The sequence below is a fragment of the Eurytemora carolleeae genome, unplaced genomic scaffold (assembly GCF_000591075.1).
Source record: "Eurytemora carolleeae unplaced genomic scaffold, Eaff_2.0 scaffold713, whole genome shotgun sequence".
Classification (NCBI taxonomy): domain Eukaryota; kingdom Metazoa; phylum Arthropoda; class Copepoda; order Calanoida; family Temoridae; genus Eurytemora; species Eurytemora carolleeae.
In genome coordinates, this window is record NW_019396600.1 from 116,869 (window position 1) to 129,924 (window position 13,056).

Consider the following 13,056-nt stretch of genomic DNA (forward strand, 5'->3'; position numbering starts at 1 on the left):
TTTTAAATTTTTTTCACGGGCAACGCCGGGCCCTTAAACTTTTCTATAAAATAAAGCACCATTGACCTACATTTAAAAACCTTTTTTCATGATATACATTTTTTTACATAAAAAAATTCGAAATATTTTTTTTAAATTTTTTTCAATATTCACGGGCAACGCCGGGCCCTTTAACTTTTCTATAAAATAAAACGAGACATTCGTATACATATATTTTGCGTATAGCCGGTCAAACGGCAGGACCAAATGGGCTGAATTTTTTTGTGGACACTCATGGGTGGGCTGTTATAGGCTAAAAAAAATTCAAATTTTTTTATCCACGGGCAACGCCGGGCCCTCCAGAGCTATATACCTTAATAGTCCTTAAGGAAATATTTTATATTTAGCCTAACTTTCAAGAGAATGGAGTGGCATGTTCGAGCTACAATTGATACCTTTAAATCTAAGTAAATCTAACAATCAGGAAATCTTGAAAAGTATTAAATTCTGACAATTTCCTCTCCATCTCTGCAGCATAAATTTAAATCAATAAACAGTTATCCTTGATCAAACAAATGTTTAAAAGTTTCTGTTGTAATTTCAAAGTATTAATTAAGATACTTCTTATAGAGATATACAGTCCTAATAAAACTAGAACCTTGAGGATAAAACTGTTTTGAAAATTCTAGAAGAATTGTCAATAAAATATTATCTTAGCATCTTAATACTATGCAAATATTAGTAAATGAAGAATTATATGGCAAATATCAATTAGATTAGCTCAAACCAATCTTTTTTTTCTAGAACCCCTGAGCCCAGTTTCGAAAATCGGTTTCACAAATGGGGTGCGGTACTTTAGTAGATTTGAATAAATTTTTTAAAGAAATATTATTTCATATGGTTTTATTTTCTCTCTTTATATATTTTATTTCTTAATGTAAATCTACACAAATGTTTAGACCCTAAAAAGTAAACTCGGAGTTCAACGATTCTATTTGACTGGCTACTGTATTTAGTTGTGTACAGTGTACAGGGTACAGTTAGATCTACACACGTACTTTTTACTTTAACAGACATTCTGTTCCGATTCTATGGCCAACAATTTGAGTGATAATATGACAATGTGCTCAAGATATAAAATGAAACAACCAAAGTTGTAACATTTATTCCTCGGTTGAATTTCTAGAATTTAATTTAATTCTAAATATTTAATCATAATTATGAATTTTTATAGATGTTTAACTCCAAAACTTTTAAGATGGAGAGTAATTATTCATTTCGGAAAAATTTCGAAAGTTAAGGTTTAAGGTTTAACCTTGGGAGCGAGCTAAATTTTCCATGGATGCCGAATGCCTTTTATCATTTGAATCAATTTAAATGGAGCGTTCGCGAGTAATGAAAGGGGGTATAGGCTGATCCCGAATTGAATTAGATGCCAATCGTCACTATAATTTTACTACTATCTGTTGCGTCTATAAGGAGAAAATGGTCAAAAACGACTCATGTACCGAAGAGCGTATAGGTCAGTTATTTGGCTGCTAGGTGTCTCTGCTCTCGATATTTAAGTGATTTCTCTTGGGAGCAAAACATTTTAAAAAGGTATTTTCGACAAGAATTTAAACGATTTAAACAATCGTTTTCATTTATTTACCTGTAATTTGTCCAGCTTCTGGTAGCTCATATTCTTCTTCAATTTCTTGACCATTCTCTTTTCTATATGAATCAAGAGTTTTTAATGGAAGGAAATTGGGGCTAGATTATTTCCGAAGATGGGATCTTTAGTATTGAAAGGTTTAAGTTAGAGGAGAATTATGAATTTATCAAAATTATCTCTCTAAAATATGAAAATGTTCATTTTTGAAAAGATTTACAATTAGAATTCAATGGCTTTTAATTCAAGACCAAACTTAAAAAGGATTTTCCCAAATAGCAACGTTTAATTGGCAAAGTGGCAACTTCTCAAATGTCAAATGTTTTAATTGGCAACTTCTCAAATGTGTAATATTCTAAAGGAAAACTTCCCAAAAGTGTAATTTTCTAAAGGGCAACTTTCCAAATGTGTGATTTTCTAAATGGCAACTTCCCAAATCGACAAAGAAATTTTCAAAGTGGCAGCTTCCATAATGTAAAAAATACCATTTGTACCAGCAACTTCCCAATTATACAATAACTAAGTGGCAAATTTATAAAACCACAACTTTCCAAACAGTAATTTCCCAAAATAAAAACATCATCTTTAATTAACAAAATGTACCAATTTTATAAAGGAAGTCTTTGCCACAAACTATGATTTTCTAATACCTTTATCTTTGCAACCAAATTTAGTAGACTTAAAATATTTCAAACTATGAATTCTGAAAACGATGTATTCGCTAGAAAATTGATCTGTAATAAGCGCTGCCCAGGGTACTCATAGTTACTCCCGCCGTTTACCCGCACTAAGACGATTTTTACCAGGAAACTAACTTTTCGCTATAAAAACCGACCCACTCAAATTATAAATTTAAAAACCAAGTTAAAAACATTTTAGTGGGTTCACTAATCAAAATTTGAGGAAAATCGGTCCAGAGGTTCCTGAGTAATGATCGGACAAACAAACAAACACCCAAACAGAGATTACAACTTTATATATATATAGATCATGTAATAATGTTTTAACACTAAGCTTTCAGAAATATAAATATTTAGGTTTTAAAAATTCTGATATTTCATATAATGATAAAGTTTGAAATGCAAAATACCATCAGGTTGAAAAAATATTGGGATTAAAAAATTTGAGGTTTTTACAAGGACATAATTCCTCTTTTTCCCATTTTACTTTTATTTTTAGTGTATGGCAGTCTTTTTAATTTCTTAGATATTGTATAACATAGTTTGTTTGATGGTCAATATCTTTCAAACTAAATATTGTTTGGTAAATTCCAAGGCTTGTGAAATTAACTTCTAAGGTTTTATCCCATTAAAATTTGAAATTGAAGGTTTTGGTTTAATTTAATAATTATAATAATAATATATTTTGATTAATCTGATGTATCCAAGGACTATTTTCTATAATTAGTTCAGCTCCCAGCTCTAAGTTTGCCCAAAGTTTACCATCTTTAACCAAATCTTCCTTTGTAATAATCCAATAGAGTTAAAAACATTTCTCTAGAGGCTCTAATATCTCATTGTATACATGTAGTTTGTATTGTATTTCTCTAGAGGCTCTAATATCTCATTGTATACATGTAGTTTGTATTGTATTTCTCTAGAGGCTCTAATATCTCATTGTATACATGTAGTTTGTATTGTATTTCTCTAGAGGCTCTAATATCTCATTGTATACATGTAGTTTGTATTGTATTAGCTGAAACCATGTAAAAGAAACCAGGGCAGATTCCTGTTTTCTACGGACTTGTGACCTCTCTAGTGGAATATTTATTAAAGGAACTAAGTTCTAGCCACAAATTCTGATTTTGAAATCGCTATATCTTTGCAACCTGATGGTGTTAACCTTTGATATTTCAAACCTTTATTATCTGATCTAAAATAATTCATAGTTTGAAATATCTAATGTCTCTGACATTGAAATGCAAAGATATAGGGATAAGAAAATCAGATTTTGGGACAAAAACTCAATTCCTTTTGCACACATAACCGTACTATCAGATGCCAAGGGGAGTGCAGAAGAAGAACTTTCTTGAGTAAAACTGTTCCGCAAACACTCTCCGAAGTCGAGATGAACTGATTAAGGTTCAACTGTTGAAGAGGGATGAAGAAAGAATCTTCAAACACTTCTGTCCACTTCTTATTCTCGCATTCATGTTTTACTATTCTTTTCCGTAGGACGCATTTTTGGGTTTGGGTGCTTTGCTTCTCGTCTATGTGGAATATGGTAGTTTCAGATACATGTTCAGAGCTATCCTTAGGACCTTGCTGTTGCTAAACAAAAGAGCTGTCTTTGAAGCTGTTTATAAAACCACTTTTCCTACCTTTTGTCATGTGGAAAAAATTAGACTTTTTTGTTAGTAAAAATACTAAGTCATGATAAATCATTCATGTAATTCATTCAATTTATAGATTTGGTTGTACCTATACATAAAATAGTTGTATATTATTAGACTGAGACTTTTTCAGTTAATTTTCATTTCCAAACTTTGTAATGGAGTAAAAGGGAAAAGATAAGTCTAACCTAACTTAATTACATGTTCAACTCTCTGAGGTATTCCATAGTTAGCATACCAATATTTAATTTAAACTCAAATAATGTGACTGTTTATCTGATTTCAGATTTATTTTAACTTTTGGAACTTTGTCTATATGTTTAAAGGGCAATTACCAAATTGAACGAGAATAAAGAGCTAGTTGTTAGTAAAATATGTCCTGTAATATGTTTACTTACCGCTTGAATAGTTTGTCGCTTCTGAACCCATGACCTTACTTGTCGATTCGTATTTCTACCAAACTCCTATCAATGTTTCATTATTTCTGATCTTTTACACGATAAAATATGACTCTAAGAATGAAGAAAATTAGCTAACAAGCCTATATAGTCATTTCAAAAAGTCTAACAAACTGGTAAAACACATTGTGCATCTATCATTTTGATATGAATAGTTGGACAGAAATTTAAAAATGAAGATGCTTGGAAGTATTAATTAACAAACTCTTAGCTCTTTTTCTTACAGTGTGCAGGGCAGTATATATAAAACTTGCCTTGGGGTTAACACTTTGGTTGAATTGATGTTTTGATGGTGTTTCTCAATGCTCAATCAAATAAATGAGAGAGAAAATTGGAATTGGGAAAGCTATGATATGAAACTGAATGAAGTGAGCTTTAAAGCAGAAATGTGAGATATCAACATGAAACAAATTCAAAATTTTGAATTGTTAACCTCTGATGTATTTTCTGCAGCGGAACTTCCAGATTTTAGTTTCTCTTCAAGTCCGGCAGATGACTCTGTGCTGAGATCAGTTGTCTTGGAACTGTCGTCTTCAACATCAAAATCATCCGAGTCCTGACTTTTCTGTTAAAATTATGTAAATAAAGCTATAGTAATTTGTCAAAGGTGTAAAGATATTTTTTTAACTGAAAGAAAATTGAGTAATAGGTGTAAGACTGTCTTACCCGTCGCACCTTCACAATTCGCTTTACAGTTTTCTTAACAATCTTTTTCCCGGTTTCTTTGTCAAAAGTTTCAATTTCTGGTTCCTCTTTGAAGGAAACAGATTTTTTCAACTTTTTAACCTAAAAATGAAAATGTAGGAAGTATGTGTGAGTTATGTGTGGGTGTACTGATTGGGGTTAGCTTATACCTCCTCTTCCTTCTCCTCAACCTTTTCTACTTCTTCCTCGGGGACCTGTTCTTCTTCAGGTTCTTCTTTTTCGTCCTCTTTTGCTTTCTTCTTCTTCTTCTTCTTCGTTTTATCATCTCCAAGATCAATATCCAAAGCTTTGCCAAGTTTTACTGTGCTTTTACCCTCAGGCTACAAAAGGAATTAAAAATATTTGAAAATTTTGCATTAGAAATAAATTACAGATAAAAAGAGGGTGACCAAGTACCTCTTCGTCCTGGGGCGGGCGTTCAAACTCGTGATGCTTTAGATCAACTTTCTCTAGGCTGTCGTCCTCCCAGGTTCTCTGAACCCGTTCTGCTTTCTTTAGTTTTATCTTTCCAAATGGGGATTCTTCTTCCTTGGGTTCTTCTTTTGGGAGTTGCTTTTGAACAGACGGTTTCTTTTTAGGTAGTTTAAAGGACGGTTCCTCCGATGAGGAGGGTTCAGTTTCTGGAACAGGATCTTTCTTCTCAACCTTCTTGGGCATCTTGAAGGGCTTTGGTTCAGGTTTGGGTTCTTCAACTTTCTTTTTCTCTTTTATTTTGTTTTCATCCTAATGTATTGAAACTTGTATAATTAGTAAATTGTCCAATTAATATTTTTGAAAAGCATTTTAATGGAAAATATTGGACAATTCACAATTGGTGTGTGGATAGAAGAAGAAAGGAAGGATAGTAAATGAAAGGAAGATAGAAAGAAAGAAAAGAAAGTAAGATCTAGAAAAGATTCTAAGAATTTGAAACGATAGAAAGTAAAGTTCTTGTTTCTCTGATTGGAAAAAAAGTCAATTTTTGTCTGAGAACACTGAAAACTCCTAGATTTAGTTTTTTTTTATTTTAGAAATCCATCAGATCAAAATTGGAAATCTCTCTTATTCTATTCGAATCTAATGGATTTACAATTCCATTTGAAAACGATCTATCAGAAAACAGATCCCGTGGAAAAGGGGAAATGACTTTCAAAAAGATTTCTTTTTCAAACACAATTGGTTTGCAAGAATTGGTATATAGAATTTCCAAAAAAACGGACAAAAAATTACCTCTTTTGGGGCCTCTTTTGGGACCTTAAAAATTAGAAAAAAATAATTTGAAAAAAATATTTACAGTTGTTGCTATTATAAATGGTGGAAATATTTCTTTGAAAATAAAAAAAGAGAAATTTTTATTCTTATGTTTTACACATTTTCTTTTTGCATTTTATGATTCTGGATCCAAAGCTTTGCCGCGAAAATAAACAAATTATATGTCAATAAACATTAAAAGATCAAAACACTGTTGAATATCTAAGAATAAATAAAACAGGCGGTCTCTCAAAAGAAGGTAAACAAAATAGAAAAAGCAACATTTATTTTACAGTGAGCAACAAAAAACTGTGGAATACGAAAATTTATATACTCGTTATGATCTAGATAGTTTGTTCAAACCATTTCCAATAATCTGTAGTTTTTAAGTTACTATAATAAAACTATTCGCGTTGTAAAAACATCAAATGCACATAAATATTACTTTAATGTCGTCTTCCTATTCCACACTTTTCTGGTTCTCACTGCGTAGATTTTTAGAGAAATAAAAGCTGCCTAAATCCTGATCATATTGCAAAAAGAAAACCATGAAATATTTCCACAAAGAAGCGTTATAAAATCTAACTACTGTGATGGAATATAATAATAATTCACATTTATTTACAAAATATTTATTCTTCTTCGTTCTCTTCTTGTTTGTTTAGGTGATTTTTTTTTGATGGATTTCACACAGGAAAAAAAATATAAAAATTTTGAGAGAAAAATTTTGTTGTTTGAAAAGTGTCAAAAAAGCCTTTTGATACTGATCTAAAGTAGATCAATTATCTGAAAGCCTTCTTATGGATACTTTTCCAAAAAAAAGGCAAAAATACCAATTCTTGAAAGTTTTCGTTTAGCGTGATCTGACGATCTTTAGGTAACACTATCCTTGGCTTACTTTTCTTTTGGGATCTTACCCGTTGGTTATCCTAAAATATCCAAGAAAAATTAGGAAAATAATTATTATTACTTTTCGGGTCTAAATTGAAATTTATAATATTAAAGAAGAAGATTTAGAAAAACTTGAAAATAAAAATAAATTTCAAATAGTAACTTACCTCTTTAACGTTGACCTTTCCTGAGGTTTCGTCTTGTCCCTTTTCGTTAGAAAAGACGACCTTATAGGTTCCGCCATCCTCTAGTGTACAGCCAATCAGCTGTAGAGTGGCGTACAGTCCATCAAACGTGATCAGAACTCTGGAAATGCGCGAAATTAAAGATTGAAAAAATGTTCGTAACTTTGAATCTATAGTTAATCAATGATTTCATTTTGTGTTTAACCTATTTGACTATATTATTATTGTTTGAACTATTTAAACAAAAGCTAACGAATTATAGCACATTTTTTTATTGCCACTTTTATTGCAACAGAAATAACATACAAAACGATTGGTAAATCAAGTGAAAATATGTAAATATACATAGTTTTGGTGCTCGTGGATTTTACCTATCTGAGGCAGTGATTTCAACGTCGTTAAAAAACCAGGTCATCTTGACCTCACCCTCTTCCATTTCCTCTTCAAGACGACATTTAAACTCGACATCTTCCCCTTCCTTTTTAATCTAGAATATTTATCAATTGTAACTGAGCTGAAAACTTTAGAATTTTAGATATCGAGATTAATGCTTGGTCTCCTCTTTTTATTAATCTGCAGATTAATGTATTCTTGCATTAATATCCGGAAAAGTTCCTATAGTGCAAGGTTGTAATGCAACAAAAGCTATTCCAGAGGTGTGCGCATTTTTTGTACTGCAGTGTACTGTATTTGGGCGGAAAAGTAAACACAAGACGGATGTCACAGCCTGACATGGAATCCATTTTTACAACAATAATTTATGAAATATATCCTGGTCGTAAGAAACTATAATTATGTGAATTATAAAAATCATCCAAATTAAATGCTTTTATCCTTCTCGGATACTAGACGAACACTGATGCATCTATTCTTGTTTAAAAATTCCGCCCAGAGAGAACTGGCTTCAATATGTACGCAGGAGTATACGGTACCGCAATAAACCTTCTTTGCTTTAGTACCTTGCTATAGAGCAACCAATTAGTGTCGATTGTTGAAACCGAATAGCCATTCAGAATCCAAGAATTTTTTTTAATTTTGGCGCGCAATCAATAAAGAACTCTCATTGGTCTGAACCCCAGAATTCAGGGTTAAGGGTATCCAGTAAACGAGTTTTCAGCTCTGATTGTTTAACATTTTACTCAAGGACTAATACGAACAAAAAGTTGAATTAAACATTTTTTATCTTAAAATTCATCTTGGAAGCTTTGAAATTTTAAGACATGATTACAATGTTCTAAGTTTGTGTAAGGTAAAAGTTAATCCTTTTCTCATATTAAGTTAAATCTAACCCATTCAAACTTTGAACATGGATACATTACATGCATAATGATTCTTCATTTTTAAGAAAAGTCATGTTCAACCTTGGAATACCAAATTAGAGGAAATGCGCCAAAGGAAACATGTTTGTATCCTGTATCGGGGTACCATGGTGAGAAATGGTAAACTTTGTTAGCTGGGTTTCGCTATTTAAACTGCTCTCTCCTCGTAAACCTCTCTCGGAGGTGCCTTGTACTGTACTATTTTTTTGTCTTCCTAATAGACTAAATGATAAAATGATTTAAACAGAAAATAAATATGCTTACAAAGTTTTTCAGGTAGGATGCAATTTCAGGAGCTTTAATCTCCTTTTCTTCCTCCTTCTTCTTCTTCTTCTTGACAACCTTCTTCTTCTTCTTCTTTACTGTCTCTTCGGAGGATTCTGTCGTCGCTTCTATTGAAACTTCGGCAGCCTCCATTTTTACCTTAACACGTTATTTTTTACTCTGGCCTTTTTTCAACTTTTACAATAATCTAGCGACTGAAGGAGATTTCACAAATTTTTTGCTTAGATTTCTTTAATAAAATTCTGCCATAATGATTCAAATCAGTAATATCAATTGATAAAATTGAAAAATTTATCTTGCATCACAAGCTGTATCATTTTGAAATGTTTCGGGTTAATTTTGTGAAAAGGCCCTTTTGACGGTTTTGTGTCGCAAATGTAGATAAATTCATTAAGCAGCCAACAATAATTTTGCACCTAGATTACTACTGTCTGCATTAAAACCAGTTGCCTGGTAATTTGTATGGAATGGTAGAGGGGGGGGGGTACACTGTACAGTGACTAGAGAATTTAAAAAATTCATTCCTTTTTTTAAAGTTTTGGTTGAATTGAATCTTTCTTAATTTCGAGATCATCAATTGCATGTTTAGAATCTACAAAAACGGGTACACATCTAAAAGTTAAGAAAATTATCGACTGTCAATAAAGTGTTCGAAATAAGTTTTAAAAAATGCCAATTCTCATCTTACGTCAAAAAATCTATTATTACCTCTTCAAATACAAATATTATTTAAAAACCAAAAACGAAAGATTCCGTTAACGAACGGCAAAAACCGGTAACTTTAAAATCGTGCACAAATGAAAATAACTGTTCATAAAAAAACGGAAAATAAATGTTGAACGTTCCATTCTTGGCTAAGAACAATGAGTATTTGACAAGTTGTTATTTTAAACGATTTAAACATACCTTGAACGAACAATTTGAAAAAAGTCTGAACGTTCCCTCCCACACACTGGATAGTCACGTGCCCCCCACACACTGGTCAGTCACGTGCCCTCCCACACACTGGTAAGTCACGTGCCCTCCCCCACACTGGTTAGTCGCATACCCTCCCACACACTAGTTAGTCACGTGCCCTCCCACACACTGGTTAGTCTCCCCTCCCACACACTGGTTAGTCCCCCCTNCACACACTGGTTAGTCCCCCCTCTCACACACCGGTTAGTCACGTGCCCTCCCACACACTGATTAGTCACGTTTCCTCCCACACACTGGTTAGTCCCCCCCACACACTGGTTAGTAACGCGACCTCCCACACACTGGTTAGTCACGTGCCCTCTCACACACTGGTTAGTCACGTGCCCTTCCACACACTGGTTAGTCACGTGCATTCCCACACACGGGTTAGTCACGTGCCCTCCCACACACTGGTAAGTCACGTGCCCTCCCACACACTGGTTAGTCACGTGCCCTCCCACACACTGGTTAGTCGCGTGCCCTCCCACTCACTGGTTAGTCAGTCGCCCTCCCAAACACTGGTTATTCACGTGCCCTCCCACACACTGGTTAGTCATGTGCCCTCCCAAACACTGGTTAGTCACGTGCCCTCCCAAACACTGGTTAGTCACGTGCCCTCCCACACACTGGTTAGTCCCCCTGGATTCGTCGCATTCAAACTAAATCAAACTAAAGAACTCGTACCGGAGTCTAATATCAGGTGAGAACCTAGTTACTAGTAACTAGAGAACTAGTAAATAGGTGTACAGAATCCGTGCCGAGTCAATTATCGGATTGGATCATTCAACTAAAATACCAATGTGCCCAGTCTTAATTATGAATTACCTGCTCCTCTAAAAGCTGAACTGCTTGGCTCTGGGTTTCTCCGGATACACTTTTAGCAACTAGCTTGTAATTACCCTTGTCAGTGATCTCAGTATCCTAGATATAAAAGGCCGATATTTGATTTTAACTTTAATTGATGCTCTTTCAGTTACATTTCGCGGATTTATTGAATTTTTTCTTGGATTTTTAGAAATTCACTAAAAATCATAGTTTGTGTCAGCTATCCTCTTCAGTTATTTACCTTAATCTCCAGTTGAACAATAGTTTCTCCCTCTCTTACTTCAGATTTCTTCTTCTGAACAGAGAATTTAGTTTCCTGTTTAGTATCAATGGCCTGGCCCTCCTTGAACCACTGGACCTCGATCTCCTGGTTGCCCTGGACAGCGCACTGCAGGACAACACTCTTCTTCTTCTCCACCTTCTTTATAATAGGACGCTCCCTAAATTCATAAAAAAATAAATAAATAAATGGATAAATGAATAAATATTCACAAAAAAAGAGAAATAATTCAGTAAAAAAGTAAAGAATCGCATAAAAAGATACATTAAAATCAAAATTCATACCTATTTCTAAATATCTTTAATTTTATATCAAATATTCGTTTTTTAAAATGTGATATATATCATATCATTCACAACATTAAAATGAGTGACTTTTATTCATGTTTCAAACGTTTTTTTAAAAATAAAAATTCAGACCATTTTTGAAAAAAGGCATATTTTTGTAAACCATTTAAAATATATATAAAACAATTGTTGGATGTCTTAAAATTCACATCTTACAAAATTTTGAAACGATAACGAATTTTTTTAGCACTATTTTTCTTATCTTAACATTTGAGACCCAAGTGGTGCTGACAAAAGTTATTAATATGTTCTTGACATGCTTGTTGGTGAATGTTTATCAGCTAAATCTGAACAAAATTTCTTGTGTCCTTGTTATAAATATACTTGCGATGAAGTCATTTCTGTTACGGTCATACTCATACTGCAAATGTTAAAAAACAATATGTCAAAACAAAATTATGTCAACAAGATGTTTACCACTAGGATTTTAGCGGATACCAATAGTATAACCTTATACTAGGCTGGGGGAGGGGGGGGTGGGGAGTGTACAGCACATAATCAAATTTTTAAAGATAAAATTAGTTTTTTTATAAAACTATTTTTCTAATGTAGTTTTTGAAATTGTAATTATAGGTCTTTAAAAATCCAAATAACAAACTATCCATTTTCACCAACCAGAAAAAATCAAGGATAAAAAAATAGGACCAGGGTTAATTCAAAAGCACTGCGGATAATTTATATTACAACTGTACACACATTTGATACACAAATATTCAAACAATGTAATTTTCCTTGCAAATTTCAATACTCTGCAAACTATTGTTGAAATACAATTTGCATAATGCGGAATTAGGAAACAGAATCCTTCCCTTGGTGGATAATATTTTCTATTTTTGTAAACAAATGTAAAAACATAAATTCAAATTTGAATATTTGCGAAACTTATTTGTATCATTTTAATTATCGTCAATACTGGATAAATCTATGAATTATTTGAAATCCGAGTGAACTCTATCCCTTTTATGGTCAGTAAATACCTAAGTATGAAAGTTAGAAACTCACAATATTATAAGCAATAACCTTGATACAGGGGCGTAAGAGAGCATTTGTGTAGAGGGGGTCTTGCAACATTGTGCCCCCCCTTAAAAACCCCTTTTTTGAAAAAATAACATGAAGAAAGCGCCCTCTATTTAAATTAAACATGATGACTATAGCGCCATCTATTTAAACAATACCTGATGACTGGAGCGACCTCTATATTGAGTGAAAGATTAGCATTAATCTCTCCGAATTGATTACTGACAATGCACTTGTACACTCCTGCATTTTCTGGCGCTGGATCCTAAAACAAGTAAAGATAGAGTAGGAGTACTGGTTTACTGTCAGGATACATGTGGTGCTTAACAACATGCTGGGTTGACATAGCACATGATTTACCAGCTTGGATCATGCTACTTTTACATAAACTATAGTGAACACAGACAAACTCAGTTTTTGCCACTAACTCAAATGTTTTTTATCTCTTTATCTTTGTACCCTAACATTTAATATTTCAAACTGTGACTACTGTCCGATCAACTAGTTTAAATTTGAATCATCAAAGGTTTATATTATCAGACCATTTGAGTTTATTGCGATAATTAAGTTCTTTGCTTTGTTTAAGTATGCATGA

General features: G+C 33.0%; 1 protein-coding gene across 1 annotated transcript in view; it reads right to left on the bottom strand.

Annotated features, from left to right (window-relative positions):
* Positions 1-13,056, bottom strand: part of LOC111706118 (titin) — a 110,607-nt gene that overhangs the window by 66,709 nt on the left and 30,842 nt on the right. Inside the window, exons 20-33 of the mRNA XM_023478891.1 lie at positions 12,620-12,726; positions 11,059-11,257; positions 10,818-10,913; positions 9,015-9,173; positions 7,803-7,918; positions 7,414-7,552; positions 6,335-6,358; positions 5,522-5,848; positions 5,275-5,445; positions 5,087-5,206; positions 4,854-4,985; positions 4,361-4,426; positions 3,640-3,900; positions 1,631-1,694 (exon numbers count right to left, since the gene is read on the bottom strand). Coding sequence (XP_023334659.1) covers positions 1,631-1,694; positions 3,640-3,900; positions 4,361-4,426; positions 4,854-4,985; positions 5,087-5,206; positions 5,275-5,445; positions 5,522-5,848; positions 6,335-6,358; positions 7,414-7,552; positions 7,803-7,918; positions 9,015-9,173; positions 10,818-10,913; positions 11,059-11,257; positions 12,620-12,726 — 1,981 coding nt within the window. The remainder of the gene's footprint in view (positions 1-1,630; positions 1,695-3,639; positions 3,901-4,360; positions 4,427-4,853; positions 4,986-5,086; positions 5,207-5,274; positions 5,446-5,521; positions 5,849-6,334; positions 6,359-7,413; positions 7,553-7,802; positions 7,919-9,014; positions 9,174-10,817; positions 10,914-11,058; positions 11,258-12,619; positions 12,727-13,056) is intronic.